This window comes from Mytilus galloprovincialis, chromosome 6 (assembly GCF_965363235.1).
Source record: "Mytilus galloprovincialis chromosome 6, xbMytGall1.hap1.1, whole genome shotgun sequence".
NCBI classification, from domain to species: Eukaryota; Metazoa; Mollusca; class Bivalvia; order Mytilida; family Mytilidae; genus Mytilus; species Mytilus galloprovincialis.
The window spans coordinates 61114275-61137629 of record NC_134843.1 but is presented as its reverse complement, the minus strand read 5'-3'; the positions used below and the strand labels follow the sequence as shown (position 1 = coordinate 61137629).

Below are 23355 nucleotides of genomic sequence, written 5' to 3'. Positions count from 1 at the left end.
GATTTGTGCTCGTCCTGAACATGCATGTAATATTTTCCACTGGGCGTTTAGCTAAAAACAAACAAAATATTCATCTTGGTCGACCCGATATTTTGCAGATGTTACCAGTATTGCATTAATGTGTTCTAGTCATAAATATGCACGAAATATTTGCCACTTTACGTAAAGCAAATATCAATTTATCAATCAATCCATCTAAGATGATCTAAGATGATAGACCTTATCTTTAATTCTTTGTTGTTAATTTTTTAAAATTTATAATAGCAGAAAGATAAGATGCATTGTTATATGTGAACCGAATCAAAATAAAACTTTTGCTTTCGTATTTAGATCTTTTCAACAGGTATAGACGGACACCTTTAACTTTAAGTGAGTAGTTTTCATGTCCACAATACATCAAATCAAGCTTTTAAGTTGTCTGTGCTAATTTAAAAGAAGAAAATGAACAGGGCATTAGAGATCAGTGGTAGGTTTGTATCAGTCTTTGTATCATAAATATAAATATCATATAAAAAGGATAAAAAAAAAGTTGCGCAGACGTCAATCAATGAATCGGATGTTTTTTTAAGGGGGAGTCTTTTAACCGCCTCGGTAGCGCGCTCACCTCGAGTGCGGGAGGTCATGGGTCTGATCCCCGAGTGTGAACAGAATCGTTATACATAATTCAAGCGCCTACCCTATACAGTGGCCTTCGTCATGAAGATAGTCTCGAATACATCAAATAAAGAATACGGGTTTACCAAATACCATGCATATATAGGTATGCAGCACCTTATTCGAAATTACTAAACTGAACAATCGCATATACCCGAAAATGACTGAAAAGTCAATCTATTATTTAATGATGTGGTCTTGGCCACTCTATGATGGACGTAAAAGGGGACAACAGTTTAAATAATGACTCTGCTTTGCAAGGGACACAGAAGAGGGAGTATTTGGGTGTCAGTTTAGGATAACTGGTCTTTCTGCAAACTGTCACCTTTAACTAAAGTGCAAGACAACCGTGTTGTATGTGAATAACATGTAAACGTCCTAAATACGCATACAATATTTAATATGAGCTTAAAATGTTAAGCAACTATTACTCAATCAGTTAAAAGATTATTTGCTTGAAAATTGTGTTGACTGGTTCAAAATTCAGTTTTATTCAGGTCGGTACTTTCCGGTAGCGTCGGCGTCAAGTTGTGATCAGAACATTTATCAGTTTGAATGTGTTTGCATGGTTTACATTTTATCTATTGCCAATGGAATTTCAAATTTATGTTAAATGGAAACATATCTTATATCAACTGTTTGTAGGTAATAAAACTCCAGTTTTAATTTTATATTACATCAAAATAAACATTTCTTTCCCCTTCATTAATTTTACATTTAATGAACAGTGTTAGCATGATTGCAAACGAATTAAATCTGTGGTTAAGCCTGTTATTTAAGGATATCAAGACACATTTAAAATATCTATAAGCATAAAATTAGTTTTGCCACGACAATATCTTAAGATTCCCATATATTCATTTCATGTTAGTTTGTTGATGATGTAATGAAATTTTAGGGAAACATAGCTATTGTCACGGAAAAATAACATTAACAGTCCCAATTTTTATTGCACCAGATGCACATTTCGAAAATTAATGTCTCTTCATTGATACTCGATGCCATATTATTTTAAAAGTCCAAAACCCAATACAAAAGTATTGCAAAAACTGGACAAGTATGAGGGAGATACATTTCTTAATTTAGAATAATTTCTAAATTTTATAATATAGAATATTTAAATAGAAAAATATCTTTTAACATTGTTTGTTGCATAGCATCAAATTCTTGATTAATCTTATGAAATCCTACCTTAAAGGTTTTGTTTTTTATACTTTAATATTCTTAGTTTTTATATTTTTTCTACACTTAAAATTTGCGTTCATTTATTGACATTTTAAAATGCACCCTTAAAATGTAAGAATTTAATACAACAACAAAAAACAACTGCTTTGTGGGTCAGTACAGATTTAAAATATTTTATAAAACTGCATGAATTACTCTTCTTTTTATCCTTTCCAGTTTTCTGTCAAATATGTGTATCATCTGGCCATGGGTCCAAACATTCCCAAGGATAAGTAGGTTTTTATCAATATATTTATTGACGTTAAACATTTCTATATTTATATGAAAATATAGCTTGTTTGTAAATCAAAGGCTCGTGGGAATCTTACCTAATTCGAGGTACCGTAAATTTGATGCGTCTTTCTGATCCGAGTACGAAATTTCAAAATGCCAAATGTGAGTGTGTCAAAGATCTCTCGTTTTTAGGGACCTATTTTTAGATCTATAAATAAGGAAATATATCTTTTGTTACGTATACCTGTGTGTCCTCGTTATTTCAGAAAAACTTAGTTTTTAATAGTTAATAAGGAGGATTGTATGTCACTTTAACTGGTAGAGTACAATACTTTATTCCAAATAAGGCATAATAAGGCTTACTGTCGCCTAAGCGTTTCTTACCACTTCTGTGATATATATACTCAGTATACTTACTTTTACTTATATGCGACTTTCCAAATTATGGAAAGTTAAATTGAGTGTTAAAACATTACGATTTAAAAACAAAATTCTTATAATTAACTAATTTTCTGTCAGATCAAATGCGATAGTCACACCTTTTTTATTAATTATCCATTCATGTATTGTGTTCATTCATCAATTAGTAGATTGCATTTAACACCAGGTGGCGTTAGTTCTACATTTATTAAACTTATCGATCTGCGGCATCTGTCAACTAGTTTTAATGACCAAACACACAATTAAATTATTTCCACCAGCTGTAGAGACATAACATTTTTCTCTCATTAAGTTTTCCATATATTTACACGTGAAAATGTACGCATAAATAGACATCGCCTTAGAAAATTGATTTCACAGGCAGTGGCACCGCCCAATCAGCATCATCAGCTACCTGTGTTCGTCTGCTGATGTTATCTACAGACAATTCATTTTGTATGCTACAAGATTTCCAAGGTATACTGAAGAAACGCGTGTTTAATATTCGATTAACAGTTTAAAGACAAAAAGTTGACATTGATTTTTATGCATTTTTAGCAACGGAGGCTGCGGATTAATGTATTAAAAGCCCGTGCGCGGACTGACGTCACTTAGTAACCCCCATAACAGAAAAGATATCTGCACAACGAAGCGATCGATTTTTACATTGGATGGTAGCAAGTTGCCGCATATTTAAACAGGCTTTGTCGTGTGGCTTGTTTGCATCTATGAAACCGGTATATGGGTAGCCATTTTGTTGATGAAATATTTAGCTGGAGATATGCTTTAGCTAAAAATATATGAAGTTTTCATACATGTCCGTGTTTTTACCGGCATCGCTAAAACGGTGTGATGAGTAAGGTAGTTGGATGTAAATACGAGAGGTGATTCTGTGAGTCAATCGCTTTTACTTGTATATTCAATGAATATATGATAATAACGAATTATTTGGATTGTACTTAAAATATATTAATACACCACATTGTTTGGTTTTTAACAATTCCATCTCTTTAGAGCTTGAGCATACATATCAGGCTCAGGGGTGGAATACATCGTTAATTAAAGGATTTTTAGATTAAAGACGTGCATAAAAATGGGGTGTACTATGAGTGCAGAGGATAGGGCGGCCCTTGAGAGGAGTAAGGCCATAGAGAAAAATTTGAAAGAGGATGGTATCCAAGCTGCGAAAGACATCAAATTACTGCTTCTAGGTAAGAATATTATCGTATTTTAATGTTAATTATGCTTGATAATCGAAAATGAACAGATATGGATGTATATTTGCTGACATTTTGGAATTTGATTTATGCATATAGTGGTCGCCATTTTGAATTGTGTGGAAACTATAATATTAATTATGAAGAAGCGGTATTATTGATGTATTATGGCCGAACAGATTGATGATAAAGCTTTGTGTTTGTACATTATATATACACATATTGATGTAAAAATAGAATTGCTTATAATTAACATTTTATCTCTCTACAGGGGCCGGCGAATCTGGAAAAAGTACTATCGTTAAACAGATGAAGTAAGTTAAAGCTACATTAGTATGTGATGGGCTAAGGAGGAAATACTACGGATTTCCTATCATATGGGGGCGCAATAAGGGATAACATTATACTATTGATGGCTTAAGTATTTAATTCATAATAAGCTTACATTTTTTAATACAATCGTACCCAAATCAAGTATTTATAACATAGTGGAATACCTTTTTTTTAAATTTGAGTTGATAGTGGATTTGCAGGCTTGTATACGTCTCAGGGATATGTATTGAGGACGTTTTTTTTTTAAAAGATATTTAGACTATCCATGCGTATGATACTATCAGTCTAATACTGAAGTATGATTCACGATTTAATGTTTTAATGTTCAAAGGTACAATATTGGGTATATTTGATAGAGGAAACTAAAATGACACATTAAAGGTGGTAACTCTTTATAGTCACTTAGGATATGAAAGACTTGAGAAGAGATGACACTCAACAAGTCTTTCGTTATATATGGTACTTGTACACATGGTACATGAAATTTCAATGACTTTAGGGACGACATCAAAAGATGGATGTAGGATAAAAAACTTAAATCAAATAGTTTGGGGGTGGGGGGTCAACATTGCTGCAAGTTTTGTTAATCTAAAATCGATTTTACATATATCCCTATTGGTCAATCAATTTTTCCAAAATTAAGTTAAGAGGGGGGTGTGAGGGTCGGTGGAAAAACTATGTGAATTAAGTTTTTTATCCTTCATTGAACTTTTGATGTCGTCCCTTAGATGAAATAAGTCGTAGATATTCGGATGAATAAAGTCGTATTTATTTGAATTATATGAGATGAATCATGATTGATACTGCTGCTTTGAATATCTGGTCTGGGAATAAAGGTGCATACTAATAATAGATATTATAGATTAGTCCTATCAAGGATTTGTATACTATACAAATCCTTGGTTCTACATCTGATATACAGGTATATCTAAGGTGGGGTAGGCAGAGGAAGATTAAAGCTTTTAACTTAACTTTTTTTCTTGGACTTCGACACTAGTCCTAGTACCAGATGGCTGTCTGATTTATGTCGAATTTTTACAAACTTTGTTCTATTGGACAGAGTTATTATTTTTGAATGAAGAACTTGACAAACTGGAGGAGATCGATTCAAAATACTCCACAATGACACTCGTGTCAAATTGCTTTCAAACATCATGTGTATCATGGATGCACCATCAAGTCCATCTCATTGATATAAACTCGTATTTTTCATTGATGCTTTTTACAGATTTTGACTGGTTCCTATCTCTTTAAAGAATTATATACTTATATCAATCATTTAAATCTCCGACCGTGTCACACCCTCATGGGTCATGTGTCAAAGTCGTTAAAACCCGTCCACCCTCATCATCATTTAAAACAAATTCTCAATTTGCGAAATGAATATACCAATCCATTATAGTATCATATGAACTAATGTAGATGAACCAGTCTTATTTGACATCAAATTTAATGATATAAGAATGAATAAAAGGAGACGTGTGATAGACAGCAACCCAGCAGCAACAAAATGATAAGATACAATACAACAGAGGGGTACACTTGTACATATAGGTTATCAGTGAAGTGTCTGAAATTTGTCTAGCTCTTAAGTCCCATCGAAATAAGACAATTTTGAAATGAATGAGAAGATCAAAGGTCGAAAATAACTAGGATGTTTGTAAACATAGAACCACTGACAAGGTTTTTGACTTCATACAGATGGATTGGATTTTGATTAAAAATAAATATCTCTTAGTCTTTTTCCGCGTAAATGTTTATCCCAAATCGCATGCTTCTCATTGAACAAGACCGATGGGAATAAAGAGCTTTATTTGTTACGTAACAAAAATCAATTTGGCGATCACGCCCATTACATATGAAAATGCATATACTTAAAACGATGTTGAAGACCATCCACTTTGTTTTTCAAATTGCTATTTTCAAATGACGACATTATAAAATACAGGAATTGTATAACATTAATACCAAATCTGTATTATTCCAGCCATATAGATTTATCAAGCTTACTGACAAAGATCGACAAAGGTTCGCTGGACTCCAATGCATATTTTTTCTTGCTTTAATGTGAACTATACACACGATGTCTTTTTCTATAAGTATTTTTTAAAAGTAAAATGAGAATAAAGATATGCTATATAATTCCTTACAATACTCAAACCTATTATGTAATTATCTTCAAATAATTATCCTGGTCTACACACAAAATATTAATTTTTTGTTTACAATAATTTTCTGTCAGAGTGATTGCCTTGAAAATGACATCATTGGCATTGTTTTGCCTTTGTTTGTTTATATACGAGAATGGAAAACTGACAAAAGACACTTAAATTATCAGCTAGTGTGAATCACGTTCCCTATATTTAAAAAAGTTAAGCATAAAAAATTTGACCTTTTAAGTAATATAAACAAAAACATCCAAACACTTCCTTTATATAGTCATAGTTATGTGACAAACAGCACTGTCAGTTGTTAATAATCTTATATTTATTTACAACAGCTCTACACACGTGTATTATATATTGAATGGTTGAAATGATTTTAGATTTGCATAGAGGTGTTAAAGTAAACATTTTAAGATTCAAAACAATAACGAAATATTTTATAAGACTTCTAGGCTGATATGGTGTCAAACAAAAATCAATCAGTTTTGTATCATATACCTCTATTCGGGCTTTCGGTTTCTTTCACTTGGGAATAGAAAATTAGGAGTATATGTAATTTCAGACACCATGTCTCTGATCAATGCTTCAACAACCCAACAATAATTATTATGCAAAAAATCGAACTATTTTGAGATCATAATTCTATTTTAATAGACGAGCGTCAAGCTCTGAATCACACTTAGTCTAGAAATGATGTAAATGAACAAGGGCTACAGATGACAATATGAAAACAAACATTGGGTGTTCGTCTCCCCCGAAAAAATGCAACAACAACCATCATGACATGGTTCTGACCTATAACACTTCACATTAACAAGACATGCTTGACGAGGGACAAAGATAAAGACCTTATAATATCTAGTGTTGACATTGTATTACATTTAAAAACAATTGCAATTTTAAGAAGTTGTTTTATGATGAAATTGCTTGAAAGGGATTTTGTGATTATGGTCTATTTTCATGTCCCATAAATACTTTTTTTTTTTCTTTCTAACTCCAAGGAAATGTCAAACAATTTGAATGCATTTAATTTCAATGTACATTTAACATGTATAAGTAGTCTAGTAAACAATCTATATCGTCTTTACTGAAGCCTCTATGACATGTAGGAGGGGATATGATAGAAAAAATAAGTCAATAACATATCGTTAGAAAGCAATGTAAACGTCTAACATCTGCTTCACTCCTCACGACATGAGAACATGCATGGCTTATATCGTGAATCAGCGACCCCCTTTTTTCTCGTTTCCGCTTGTGTCTGAAATTGTTATTATCATTCATCACATAGTATTGTTCACTTGGTATTGTTATTATTATCACTACTTGGCTTTGTATTAAAAATGTGTAAGTTATTGTTTAAAAACAAATACTGTTCATCCCCTTGTGGGGTACCCCATGGCTAACATGCTTTTCTTAGCTTATGACATTTTTTACATCTCAGCAATTATTTGATTCATTTTACTGAAACATAATATGTCATTAATATTGCCGAATTAATGTGATGTTTGGTAAATTTAACTGCAAAGAAGCAGAGCTGATATGCATACCATTACTTAAATTAAGACATTATTATTAGATGGGTGGAATATCCAATCAAGGGTACTTATCATGCTAATTTATCGTAGAACATGTAGAAAAATCCGTCCGTTCGGAACAAATCTTGAACCTAGGTAGTTTTATGCATGCCTTCCCAGACTTTATAACCTGTTTTTTTTCAACGAAAACTGTTGTATAGACCAGTATTGTATGTAACATATAAACGATACAACAAAGAGAGAAAAACTTCCTGTTAACAAGATTATTATCGTTATCAGAATCATTAATATCACAAGAAAAGAGTCAAACGTCCTGTTGAAAAGAAGAAATTTAAAACTCTTGTTCAAAAGATACATATATCTCCTTCCTCCCTTTACACTTTTTACAATGCGTACGAAAAATATGAATCTCGTATTATAAATGTAATCCATGTATCTCTTTGCCGCGTGCATTTTTCAACTTGATAATGACTACTTACACGTATTTAAATGAGAAATGAATTTACTTACTAAAAATGTCCATTCAAAAAAGAATTTTTACAAGTATTGTTTGAGGCGACAATCAATTGATCTACACAAATATCTTAGCTTTCTTCGTTTTGGTCCTTGACCCTTGACTTTGATTTAGTGACGGAATACTCACTTGATGAATATTTAATGACCAGTACATGATATAGCCGTGCATATATGTTAAGTCGGCGCAGTACTACCATTACAGGAATTGTAAATTGACTGATTGGTTTGTGATTGCTTAACGTCCAGTGGCAATTATTTCATGCACATTCAGGACGACAAACTGTTATAGCTGGGTTCTCCAAGAGAGACTACAGAGAAGAGGAGCGGAAATGTTTGCCTTGCAAAGAGTTGTCATGAGTTTTTATTTAACTTGTCATAAAGAGCGTAGCACTTTTTATATACGAGGCATAGGATCTAGTGTCACCATTCCGTCTAGACGTGGCTGTGTATTTATACATCCCGCACAACAAAAGTCATTCCTCCTTGTATACCTGACGTCACTCCTGAGTCCTATAGTTTAGACTGAATGGGCGAACGTCTTACCTATTTTAACTGCAGTTGCATTTTTCATGTTTTATTAGATGTAGATAGTAATACCATTTTTGATTTTCTGTGCCATTTATATATAAACCATATCTTGTTGTCTTAGAAACATATATCACACACCGGCTAGCATTTCCTTTCGGCTAAAAACTCATAGCAGACAGTTACCAGTCTTATGATTTAGTACGCAAAACGCGAATTCCGTCTAAATGAGACTTTCAGTGCCGATCAAATCTAATCAGTTGACAGACCAAAAATTCAAAAAAGGTTTTTGCAAATCAGATTGAAACCATCTATGTATGTACAGGACTGACGAGTCAATATAAGACCGGAAATGAAGAGACAAGTTGAAAATCTATAGGGACCATCCATTCATTAATGTCGGATTTTAAGATTTATGTAAAGACCTGTAAACGTTGCACACGGTATTGGTACGAATTGTATTAGCTATATACAGATATAGATTATCATAAAAATTATTGCGTTATCTGGTCAGGTCGATGAAATGGTTGAAAAATACCTGGAAAAGAGGAAAGAAAATGGAACTTAAGTCCAGGAAGAGAGAAAGGAAAAGGGAAAAATAAAATGAATGACAAAACCAGCACCTCGCTATGATTAATATATAAAATGTCCGACCTAGCTTGTTTAAATTCACAAACAAGAGTTAAATGAAATCAGTCAAAATAAACCAAAAGAGTATGTATAGATTTTGCTTTTTTCCAAAAGTACCATGCAAAACCTATTTCCCAGTGAAATAGCAGTAAATTGTTACAATTTCTAACTCTTAAATTAAAGTGACAGAAAATTTATAAACACTCATCGTCCGTACATGATATTGCAAAAAAAGGGGGAGGGGTTTATTTCCCCTTGACAACATGTCTATATAGAAGCATAAATAACTTTGTATTCAAAATGAAATTATTTATGTATTTTGGTAAGTAACATTACTTTAAATTGTCCAGTTTTTACTCGAATATCCTCCGCTGTACAGTCCGGTTACGCTTTTTATTTCTTTTTCAAAGATAGATTTAGAAACAATTAATTCCAGTTTTACCTTTATTAAAACAAATAAGTACATATATACTACATTTTACCATGGATTTAAACCATAGCGGAAGAGTGTCTATGTTTTGGAGGGGTAATGTAGTTTAATGAAACAGAGACAGACTGGTTAGTCACGAGTGGTGTACGTAGGAAAAGGAAATAGTACAGCTTAATTTAACTAAGTAAATGTGACAACTTTAATAATACAAATAATGGAATAGTACTGCTCGTGCACTTATTTTATCTTCTAAACCAGGCGCGGATCCAATCATTTTGAAATGAACACATGGAAGTAATCGGCCCATATCCTTTGTCTTTAATCGAGAAGAGAAAAAGGGGGGGGGGGTCTAACCCCTGAAAAAAACATTGGATCGACAAATTGAAATTTAACAAATTTTATCATAGATATAATCATTATAATGGAATTGTACGAAATCGATGATGATTTTCTTCCTCGATCCTTGTACAAAGATTTGAAATTGAGAATGATAACTTCACATACTTTGTTTAATCAATGTATGTTCTTGTCATTAGAACTTATTTGCACATGGTCAGAGGAATGTCTGTATATAGTTTAGCTGTACCCGTTTATCTGATAGAATATATCATGCCACCACGTGCTGATTTCAGCGATATGGATGTTGCAATCAATGCAGACGACTTTACAAAGCTGCTAATCAATTTCAATGATTCATGTGAATTGATTAAAATGAAATAAATAATTTCTGTTTTATCAACTGAAAATATAGAGATGGTAATCTGATTCATACGGGCTACAGGTACGATGTTATGGCATGTTTCATTCAAATTTGATAAAATTATAAAAAAAAAAAAACTGATACGAGGCTGGAGATCAATATTGTGTGTAACTATACATCAATACGGAGTTGGTGCCAGGGAACAGATGTCTGGCGTTAATTATATGCTGCTTATCGATTATTGGTCTCGGAAATCGATCACCAGGCAGTTGACACGTTCATTCTGTCACAAACAGTTATACATAACGAGTATCATGTTCAACAGTTAGCCGTCCCATCAAAGAGGACCCCCATCAAATGTAGACGGAAGTAAGGGTTTGTTCCTCTCCGAAACCCTTTCTATAAATTAAGTTGATTCTTCAAGGGTACACAATCCCATCCCTCCCGATCTTAATTACTAGACATGTTTTACAGACAAACTCTGACTGGACTACAGTTGTGATCGGCATGACCCACCTTTTTAATAACTCCTTGAACATTGATTATATGTCAATAGTGTAATTACCATCATTGGGGTTTTGTTTTTAAGTTCCCTGTTAATTAATGCAGAACTGTCCACTTGAGATTTCCATGAAGCCATGGTTGGATCGTTGAAATCCTTGACTTATTTAACAGATATTTTAAATGTGCATCATTGGTCATTTGAAGTATTCATGTTGTGAAAAAAAATAGGTTCTTATGGACAGGACAATTTTTGTCTAGTCCTCTCTTTTATTTCCAAAATCCGTGTTTTCGGGGTTTACCCCTGCGTTTTTCTATAGTATACGATCATAAGTATACTACAAATAACTTGTATTTACAATTTTCTATCAATTCCAAGTTTTCAATCCACAGCGGTCACTGATATATGTAAACGAGAGATATTGGGAGTGACTTGTTTCCTTTTCGATCGTGAATTTCACCGAGTTAATATCTCTTGTCACCAAATTTCATTTATTATTGGATTCGTATTGGTCATAAGAATTTCGCCGTGATGAGGGACTGTTTTACCTTCCCGAAACCCCGCTGTCATTCTCTGTTGAAATTCAAATTTGTTTTTCTTCAGCTTTAGTTTGAGAAATATTTTTGAAGACTTTGTTCGTCTTTTTATCATGTTCGTCATTGTTTTAGACAAGTCTTTCTTCGTTTACTTCTGATCAGTGGCGGATCCAGAAATTTTCATAAGCGAGAGCCCACTGACTTCTGAAGAGGGGGCCTGCTTCTGTCAAGCTTCGGTGATTCCCTATATAATCAACCATTTTTTCCAGAAAGCGGTGGGTCGCTCCCCCCCCCCCCCCCCCAAATCCGCCTCTGCTGCTTGTTTACTTCCACCTACTCCTTTGTTATCGTCTTGTATGAAGCATCTATCTTATGTTTGCGTTCGTATTATAATTTACATTGGAGTTTTGTTATGACCATTTTAACTTATAAGTTTGGGGCTATTTTTGGCAAGTTAACAAAAATAGCGTAATATCATTCTGCTAACATGTCCATCTTAATTAATCTTAGGTGAAACCTCAAATGGGAAGTAAGAAAGTTCAAGGAAGCTCCAGGAATGCGTTCAAATTCAGATGCGATCCAGGATTTTGAACAAAGGGGCAATCTATGTAAAGAGTAGAAAATGTAAAAAGTGTTTAGCATTATTCGTTTAACCATGCATATATGTGGCTCCCTAAAGGAATTGGGTCCCCTGTCCCCCTTAAATCCGTATCAGTAGTTTTCTGATTTTCATTATCGTTTCCAGAATACAGATATTGTTTCAGTCTTATCTCATTTGAGGTTGTAAAGTTGCTACAAATCGATTTCTACCATTGAAGAGATTTACTCCTGAATTGTCTATTTATAGGATTATTCGATCTGTATATCTACGAAAAGAAGATAACTTTGCTTGACATCAATTTCAGATATCTTGACGTCATAGACTTCGGTTTTTCGTGTATGACTCTATAATATTTGTGTCATTCACATCACGTCGACAGAAAATATAAATAGGAAAAATAATGCAATTTTGTCGCACAATACGTCATGTATTGTCAAAAAGAATGCACCGAATATCTGAATGATATATTCTGTTTCCTATAATTAATCCAGCTTCATGTATACATCAGGTCCCAGAGTCTTATCTTTCATCTGTCTCCAAAAGAATAATTATCTAAAAGGTATATGTTTTAACATGGTCTGCACATGGTTTGCAAAAGGAGAGACATATTATAACACTTATCATTGGCGAATCCAGAAATTTCAGAAAAATAGGTATGGGCAATGACTGGCTAACATGTGACCCGCTCCAGTCATGCTTTAGTGATTCCCTAAATAATCGACCAATATTTTTTCCACAAAGTGGGGGGGGGGGGGGACTAATTCCCCTGGAAAACCCTCCTAATCTGCCTCTGCTAAGTATGATTAGTCCTACCCAAGATGAATTAATTGAGGGTAACAAGAATCGTGATATTAAAACAAATATTGTTAATTTCTGTGTCATTTGGTCTCTTGTGAAGAGTAGTCTCATTGGCAATCATACCACATCTTCTTTTTTATATATCTTTGTCAACACATTTTTTTCAAGGAACGGCATGTGTAAGCCTGCATGGCATTGTTATACACAATATTTAAAGAAGTGGATGGTGATCTTATATTTGTAAGATGCGTTTTTTTCTGCATGACTTTTTACATTTATTTCACAAATTTAAACCATGGACGCTAACCAACCACACAAAATCTTTTAACTTAAAAAAAAAACAATTCTTGTTAGACGGATATTATTTTTAAAGTCATATGAAACCTCAAATTAAAAAAAAAAAATATGCATATGTTTTTTATAACTAAATGGATAGTTTTCATTATACAACTTACGTTCATATACTTTTTTCTGAGGAAAATTCTTTAATTTGTCCACATTTAAAAGAAGTTTGCTTATTTTTAATTGCTTGCTTCCAGGAAGCAATTCGCCGACACATTTTCCGTATGCATGCATAGTGACCTGAGCGTGACCCTCCTCGTAAAATCGCAATACGCATGGATCTGTCATTAAAATAAACAATAATCTCAATAACCATGCTTTTTGTTATTTGTTTACAATAACGTGACAATCGGTAAACTTCGACTTCGGCTTCAAAACACGGCATTTAATGAGCTGCCATATTTGTTAAATCATAACAGACAGAGAGAAAAAACAGTAGACGATTATACGATGCATTTGCGTAAAAAAAGATAAAATCGTGCACAGAGGACTAAGTTTATGATATATACATGCATTGGTTCAACTCACTCGTTTCTTATGACTTTAAATATTTTTAGAAATGACGGATATTATTTTAGATGTCTTCAGAAATGAGGCTAAAAACAATTTCAAAAATAGATTCAGGAAAATAAATTAATTTGAAATATCATGTAACGATGTTGCACAGAAAACAGACATGGATGTTATTTCAAAGATAGGAAAAACTTATTATAGAAAAATATCATGTTTTATTATATTTTGATCTATACATAGTCAATTTTCTATAAATATATTCATGCTCTTTGGAAATAGAAATTCTTCGTTTCCAATCAAGTTAAATAGAAAATAGATTAAGTGCAATCGGTTATTTTAAGAACGGGTTTCAACTTTAATAAACCTGAATATATGACATTGGAGGAAACTTGTTTTAAGTAGATTTTTAAATTGAAATTTAACAAGTACAGAAAAGTAAAATCGTATACACGTTTCAGTATCCAACAAATATAGACTCAATTATTTTATTCTTATGATAGATAGCATACATCTATAGTACGGAAAAGTGCGAACCAAGAAATTGCTGAATATATATGCAGTGGCGGATCCACGGGGGGTGGTGGTGGGCGGGGGTTGGAACCCCCCTTTTTGGGGGCGATCAATGTATTTGAATGTGGACATGTGGTTGGAACCCCACCCCCTTTTCAAAATGGCTGGATCCGCCCCTGTGTATGCAAACAAATAAAAGGTTTGATATGTGTTCTTTGCTATAACCGATGAAAGGATGATGATTGGTGTTCTATGCAAACCAATGAAAGGTTGATATGTGTTCTTTGCTATAACCGATGAAAGGATGATGATTGGTGTTCTATGCAAACCAATGAAAAGTTGATATGTGTTCTTTGCTATAACCGATGAAAGGATGATGATTGGTGTTCTATGCAAACCAATGAAAAGTTGATATGTGTTCTTTGCTATAACCGATGAAAGGATGATGATTGGTGTTCTATGCAAACCAATGAAAAGTTGATATGTGTTCTTTGCTATAACCGATGAAAGGATGATGATTGGTGTTCTATGCAAACCAATGAAAAGTTGATATGTGTTCTTTGCTATAACCGATGAAAGGATGATGATTGGTGTGCGATGCAAACCAATGAAAGGTTGATATGTGTTCTTTGCTATAACCGATGAAAGGATGATGATTGGTGTTCTATGCAAAACAATGAAAAGTTGATATGTGTTCTTTGCTATAACCGATGAAAGGATGATGATTGGTGTGCGATGCAAACCAATGAAAGGTTGATATGTGTTCTTTGCTATAACCGATGAAAGGATGATGATTATTGGTGTGCGATGCAAACCAATGAAAGGTTGATTGGTGTTCTTACCCAACCAATGAAAAGGTTGATTGGTGTTCTTTGCAAACTGATGAAAGGTTAATTGGTTCTGTGCAAACCTTTAAAATGAATTATTGGCGTTCTTTGCTAACAAACGAATGTGTTGAATTGTGTCAGTGCAATGCAAGGTTGATTGTAGCTGCAGAACGTAGCTCTTCGGTCCTTATGCTATTTTTTCACTATTTGCGGATCTATGGTCCGCAAATAGTCAAAAAATAGCATAAGGACCTAAGAGCTACGGTTCCGCAGCTAGGTTGATTGGGTTTGGGGTTTTTTTTTGGCAAACAGATGCAAGGGTTGCTTGGTGTTCTGTGTAAACTGAAAAATAGGTTGCTTGATTTTATCTGATAACTTGAAAAAGTTGCTTTGTGTTCTCTGTAAACTGATCAAAGGGTTGATTGGTGTTCTTTGATAACCAATATAAGGGTTGATAGGTGTTCTTTGCTAACTGATATATAAGATTGATTGGTGTTTGTTGTAAAGTGACAAAAGGATTGATTCGTGTTCATTGTTGATTTGCTAATAGATTCTGAAGATAAATTTATGTTTATAAATATAAACTGGGTGAACAGTTGTACAGATAAATTTTGATAAATTGAGTGGGTGGGAGAAAAAAACAAACTACAGATATTGACATCCATCACGTACTCCCAAAAAATGTCATTTCAGAAGATAAGCGGAATTGACCTTCATGCTCGAGTTGTAGGGAGATGGTCTTTTGAGGGTCAGTGTTTTTTTTTTTTGCATCGCTATATTGATTGTGCGTCGTTGGGCAGTGTTTTTCTTTGGAACCATCTGAAGCCAGATTATTGACATAGACAGCTCTCGATTACATTAACTACTAGTATATTTTAAATATTATTTTAACATGTGTCATAGCACAAGAAATGAGTGTATATATAAACCCGCCACATTACACGCTAAAATGTCTCACGGTGCGGCAAGGCGGGGACATCGTCATTTATTTTTACAAAGCCTTTATAAATGAAATGTTATACTTACTTAAACAGTATTATTGTTAATTGTAATTCATTGGTGTGTGAACTACTGAAACAGGAAAAATTAGGCCTTTATTGGTCGATATTAGCGGCAGAGATAGCCCACATATTTAAATATCTTGAGAGGTGAAGTTTTAACAAAAAAAACATCGCCTTCAAACATTCTGGTTCGAACTTAAACAAGAAATTTTAAGCATTAAACTCTATTTTTTGGCTAGGTTTAAAAAAAAAATCCCTTATTAAATCATTGCATGGTTATTGGTGATTGATTTGCGGATAGTAGGAGCGGTCCGCTGCCAATCCGAGTACTAGTATTGATGTTTCCGGCATATATTCGGCACTATATTATAATCATTACTGTTTATTCCCAAACTGTAATGACTTTCCACTACACTAGAATTGTAACTTATGTAGAGAACGCAAACTATATGGGAAACTTGGATAAACCTGATAAAGGAACAATACATTGTCACGTGTAGGGTTTTCAGGGTTAATGATCTAGGCTTATTTTAGCCTCCCCCTTTATAATATGAAGTGTAAGTAGATAGCATGACAGGGGTCATCAAAATAACTGACAGTAGGTATGGTTTTTGTCGAGCCTGCAACTTTTGTTGCAGAAAGCTCGACATAGGGATAGTGATCCGGCGGCGGCGGCTACGGCGGCGGCTACGGCGGCGGCGGTGTTAGCTCACTTCTTAAAAGCTTTCTATTTCAGAAGGTGGAAGACCTGGATGCTCCATACTTTGTATATAGATGCTTCATGTTACAAAGTTTCCGTCAGTCACATGTCCAATGTCCTTGACCTCATTTTCATGGTTCAGTGACCACTTGAAAAAAAAGTTCAATTTTTTTGTAATGTTGAATTCTCTCTTATTATAAGTAATAGGATAACTATATTTGGTATGTGCGTACCTTGCAAGGTCCTCATATCTGTCAGACAGTTTTCACTTGACCTCGACCTCATTTCATGGATCAATGATCAAGGTTAAGTTTTGGTGGTCAAGTCCATATCTCAGATACTATAAGCAATAGGGCTAGTATATTCGGTGTATGGAAGGACTGTAAGGTGTACATGTCCAACTGGCAGGTGTCATCTGACCTTGACCTCATTTTCATGGTTCAGTGGTTATAGTTAAATTTTTGTGTTTTGGTCTGTTTTTCTCATACTATATGCAATAGGTCTACTATATTTGTTGTATGGAATGATGGTAAGGTGTACTTGTCTAGCGGGCAGATGTCATGTGACCTTGACCTCATTTTCATGGTTCAGTGGTCAAAGTTAAGTTTTTGAGTTTTGGTCTTTTTATCTAATGCTATATGCCATAGGTCAACTATATTTGGTGTATGGAAATATTTTATGATCTTTATGTCAGTCGCGCAGGTTTTATTTGACGGTGACCTCATTTTCACGGTTCATTGCACAGTGTTAAGTTTTTGTGTTTTGGTCTATTTTTCTTAAACTATAAGTAATGGGTCAACTATATATGTTGTATAGAAGCATTGTTAGCTGTACATGTCTGCCTGGCATGGTTCATCTGACCTTGACCTCATTTTCAAGGTTCATTGGTCTTTGTTTAGTTATCTTGGTTAATGTTAAGTTTATGAGACAGTTGTAATAAAACTAAGCTTTATACTTAGGACTATCAATATAAAATCAATGATTAGTATAGAAGGCGAGACATTTCAGCGTGTGCACTCTTGTGATATAAGTCATGACTTTTTGTGAGTTAAAAAAAATGATCTAGGATAAAGCATTTCCAGAAACTCACAATCAGGGACTTTATATACTAACAGTTAGTGTAGACTGTCCTGTAACAAACCAATAACTTAAAGCATTTGACATAAACTGTCAACTTTAATCTGATTATTCAACCTGTACATCCCCCCCCCTTTTTTTCACAAAAAAAGAAAATTAATTTAAAAAGATTATTACCAGAAACAAGAAGTGTTCTGTTGTAATCGTAAGTTTTCAACCCTTCTTATGCACATACAGTTTTCAACCAAGCATATGCACACACAGTTTCTTTAACCAGAAATCTTTCATTCAGTTCTGTTCATATGAGCCCTATCTTAATTAGAGTAGAATCTTTTGATGATCCTTTCAACATACTCATTTCAATCTGCAAACAACTAACAGTATATTATATGTTCTTTTTTTTATTCAGAATTATCCATGAAGGTGGTTTCACAAGTGAAGATAACAAACAATATAAGCCTGTAGTTTACAGTAACACAATCCAGTCACTGGTGGCCATCATCAGAGCAATGGGAACACTTAATATTCCATTTGGTGAAAATGACCGAGAGGTTTGTATAAATATCTTATCACTTTTTACTTGAAGAAAGTTCAAATTATATATGTTATTTCAGGTACAAAACAACAATCTTAATTTTAGTACCGGTAAGTCAAAAGTAAAATCACAACAATACCACACTCTGAAGACAATTCAAAATGGAAAGTCCCTTATCAAATGACAAAATTAAAAGCTCAAATACATAAAAAAATGGATAACAACTGTCATATTTCTAACTTTGTATATACACCTATAAAAGAACCTGTTTAGGACACCTAATTTCAGATTACTTTATGTAATATGTAGTTTAATTTAACCCCTGCATTTAAAGTCATAAAACTTGTTCACTCATAAATGTTTCAAAAAATAAACATTGAAATTCAATTCATATAGAACTTCAAAAGTGGATCAAAATGTCTATTGTTGTAAAGACCTTACAGTAACAAATTAAAACATTACAAATTCTGTAATTTTTTAATATGATTTATGTTATAAATTATTGCCTTTCATCATTTTGTTCATTTCAAAGACTTTCGGGCATTTATTGATCTCCTTGTCTTTGTTTCCTTAGAAGTTACAAAGAAGAACAAAAATTGTAATCTTGTTCTTCAAAATATGATAAGAGCACCAGTTGGCGGATCTAGAAATTTTCATAAGTGGGGGCCCACTGACTGCCAAGGGGGGACCGCTCCAGTCACGCTTCAGTGATTCCCTATATATAAGCAACCAAATTTTTTTCTAAAAAGGCGGGCCCGGGCCCCCCCCTAAATCCACCTCTGAAGAGATTTGAACATTAGTAATCTACTGTTGTTTCTCTGATATATGGTTGAATAGAATGTTGAGCCACCAAACTTTGAGTGAAGTTATATTCAAAGAATCAAACTTTTAATTTGCAGACAGGTCTGTTCAAATGAATTTTTTGGCACAATCTGTTTGTTTATTTATGACTGGTAAATTTAATTTAATTCCCTTTTATCAGACATTGGTCTTTGCTGAAAAGCATTAAAACATAACTTTAGAGTTTAAGCAATTAATCATTTTCTCTTTTGATATTTAACCTTTCATGAATTTTGAAAAAGGAGGATTTTGTATTAAACTATATTAAGGATGTACTGCTTAGGTGAGGTTTTGGAATTTGTGTCAAATGTTCGGACTCCTTGGTGTTATTCCATACAATACCATGTAAAATATTTTGCCCCATAACACCCATTTATTTTTTCATATAAGACTTAATAGCTCATGAAAGGTCATTTACCAAAATTTTAGAAGATTCTTGATTTTCTTTCTTCTGTTTTGAGACCCAAATAATACGAATGCAAATATAAGGTAAAAGTCAGAGTCAGCCTTTTCCCGCCATATTTAAAATCTCGAATATCTCGAAAAGAAGGTCCATGACCTATCAATATTTTTAGCTTATCTTTATCCTTTATTGATGCTCTACCAGCTTATAATATCAATTTTAATTTCTTAATTTCTTAATTTTTACCTAACCTCACCTAAGTACATCCTTAAGTAAATGCTGTACACATCTTCCTCGGCAACTAAATATAGATATTCTACCAGATCAATATAGATTTGTGTTTAATACAACAAGTAGTTGTGTGTGTCTTCTAAGGAAAAATCAATAGTCAGCTTTACATTGCAATTGTGTATCCTTACTGCTTCAGTATAGTTATAATACACTATTATCTGTTTTTCTAATGATTTTCGAATCCTTGATATCGTTACATACATATTTTGTCTACAATGTTCTTTTGACGATGCTCAAATGATCAAATTCATTTAAATATACATATGATTATCTGTTGGAAACATCAGCGCTTATGGATTTTAAAGCAACTTCATCTTGCTAATATCTGTCTCGCAGTCAATATTCTATGTTCAATTGGCAATGTACATTTAAAAGAGGATAAGGCTTGTCATGCCATGATATGGGGTGGGTGGTAGTATAAGTCTATTAAAGAAAAGTTTTTCAGGAATTACTAGATGATCTATAAATCTGGAGTTTGTCTCACAATTTTTAAATAAATAAAAGGGGGGATATGAAAATAACAGTACATTTAAAAGAGGATAATGCTGGTCATGCCATACTATGGGGCGTTTGGTAGTATTATTCTATCAAAGAAATGTTTTTCATGAATTATTATATAATTTTGGAATGAATAAAAAGGGGGGATAACTTGCATTCATTATAAGGTAAAGGGATAGGATTGACAATTACTATAATATAACCCTGGTTAACTAATGAGGGTTTATGGTTGAGATTTTAATTCCTTAAAATGCTGATTGTTACAACCAGGGTTAAAATTCCATTGAGATCAAGGGGTATTAATTATCTAAGCATATCCAGAATTTCTTAATGCCATTTGTGCAGTATGACAATGTAAGAATGTTGTAACTAGGAGTTTTATTTTTTATTTATCAATCAAACCTAGTCAAATATAGAATTTAATTTCCTCGGGATAAATTTTTGATTTTTAGAATTAATCCCTTTTAGATTTTTACTTCCTTGAGATCAATTGTTGTTTGGTTTACGTCCAGTGGCTAATATAAACTTCCTCAAGATAAGATTTTACTTTTAAAGTTACCCTATTGATGGTTATTGTTTGTTTGTTGCATAACAGAATTTAAAGCTTAACCTGATTCAGAAAAAAAATCTAATCGTCATGTTTATTATCAAAAAATGCTTACAATGTAAATGAATATGTGAATAATTTCCTTATAGATACAGAGGTTCAAGTTTATAATCATTGAGGAAGTTTGGTTTAAAAAATGTAATTTTATCACGGGATAGACCTTCTTGTTGGTTTTTGAAAAGTTAACAAAAATGTGGTTATCTGGGTCTCAAATGCTATGGTGTTGTCTTAGAACCCAATCTGTCCAAAAAACAGGTCATCAGACATCAGGTATAAATTTGCTTCATTTTTCAGAAATCTTAACATGATGATTCAAATTAATGATTCATATTAGATTTTTACAACAATTACTCCTGCTTCATAATGCTTAAGGTGGTAGTGGTCAGCACTTGAAGTTAAAAATTAAAATTTAAAGCATTTTTTATGGGCCAACACTCTAATAAGAGGTAAAAGAAATAGATTGTGATGAAAAATAGTTCTTATTTCAATTCAGTAAAAATAGTCTATGAAAATTACCTATTATAGTATTATTTCTAACAATGATTGTTCTGCAAATTAAAAAAAGAAAGGTGTACCATAGGTTTGGATCAAGCGAAAGCAAACACAGCCAGATTAAAAGTAGGTTTCTCAAATGGTCTCCACATTTCCAAATTTTGCAATCAAGTTTGGTGTTTTTATTTTGTTTAATGAAAAATTACCCATTTAAATTTTTTGCCGAAAAAGTTGAGAGAAAACTTAAAAGGATAAAGTTTATATAAGCAAAAATAACATTTAAATTCTTCAATGAGTATCACATGTTAAAAGTCTTAAAAGTTTATAATTTTGCTTAGCTGTACTTAAAACTATTACAAGTTCAAGGATGGACACCAATTAAATTGTATGGATTAAACAGGAAACTCTTACATTGGAAGATTTGTACATGTGTGATGAAAGAGGTACACTGAATTTAAAGGGGGAATGACAATCTTATGCTAAATTCTTTGAATCTTAGTATCAGAAAAAAAGGGGGGGATGGGTTCTTGGGATAAACAAAATCAAAATAATAGGGAGAATACTGTAAAAATCAGTTAACTTAACTACATATGTTTTGACAGTTGATTACTTTTAGCCAAGATATAATCAGTGGCGAATCCAGGGGGGGATTCCGGGGGTTGGAACCCCCCTTTTTTTTGGCCGATCAATGCATTTGAATGGGAGCATATAGTTGGAACCCCCCTTTACCCTGGGTTGGGAACCCCCCCTTTTTAAAATGGCTGGATCCGCCACTGATATAATAATAATTATAGTATTGTTTAGACAGTCCTGTAACCAGGAATTTTCAAGGGGGTTCAATACAATTGTACTCTTTTAACAGTTACAATTCAAACAGAATGTCATCCTTAAAAGTGCTTATTTGATTCCAAATGGGGGGGTGGGGGGGTCAAATGAACCGCTCATACCTACCTGGCTACTTGTGTGCTATATATAATTAAAAAGAAAAAATGAATTTACTTCTCACCATTCATCTCTTTTAGGGGAACCATTTTCACCAGGAATTTCAGACTTAAGCTTGAGATATTTTTTCAGGCAAATGTCATCTTAGAAATGACTTTCAGAAAAGGGTGGTATCTGTATGATGATAGAGAATATGATTTCCTGACAGAAAAATACAAAAACTAAAAGCAAATATTTCACACAAAATCACTTCCTTTTAGGCAATACATATCTACTTCAAATTCTCACGAAAATCTATATTTTGATATTCATAATGAAAATATTGAAAGCTTGATTGGTTAAAAAAAAAAAAGTAAAAAAAACACACTTATAATCAGTGATTAACTTTTAATACGACTGCAAGGTTGTATATTGGTATGACGGCGTCAGCGGCGTTGGCGTCGTCATCCGAAGACATTTGGTTTTTGCACTATAACTTTAGTATAAGTAAATAGAAATCTATGAAATTTAAACACAAGGTTTATGACCATAAAAGGAAGGTTGGGATTGATTTTGGAAGTTTTGGTCCCAACAGTTTAGGAATTAGGGGCCAAAAAGGGCCCAAATAAGCATCTATGAAATTTTAACATAAGGTTTATGACCACAAAAGGAAGGTTGGGATTGAATTTGGGAGTTTTGGTCCCAACAGTTTAGGAATTAGGGGCCATAAAATGGTCCCAAATAATCATTTTTCATGGTTTTTGCACAATAACATTAG

General features: G+C 33.2%; 1 protein-coding gene across 2 annotated transcripts in view; it reads left to right on the top strand.

Annotated features, from left to right (window-relative positions):
- Nucleotides 1–392: 392 nt before the first annotated feature.
- Nucleotides 393–23355, top strand: part of LOC143080037 (guanine nucleotide-binding protein G(o) subunit alpha) — a 46139-nt gene continuing 23176 nt past the window's right edge. The window contains exons 1-4 of one of the 2 annotated variants that reach the window (XM_076255682.1): nucleotides 393–466; nucleotides 3607–3743; nucleotides 4021–4063; nucleotides 18400–18541. In XM_076255682.1, the coding sequence (XP_076111797.1) occupies nucleotides 3626–3743; nucleotides 4021–4063; nucleotides 18400–18541 (303 nt within the window). In that variant the 5' untranslated portion in view covers nucleotides 393–466; nucleotides 3607–3625. Of the gene's footprint in view, nucleotides 471–3606; nucleotides 3744–4020; nucleotides 4064–18399; nucleotides 18542–23355 lie in introns of both variants that reach the window. The other variant, XM_076255681.1, reaches the window with a different exon arrangement.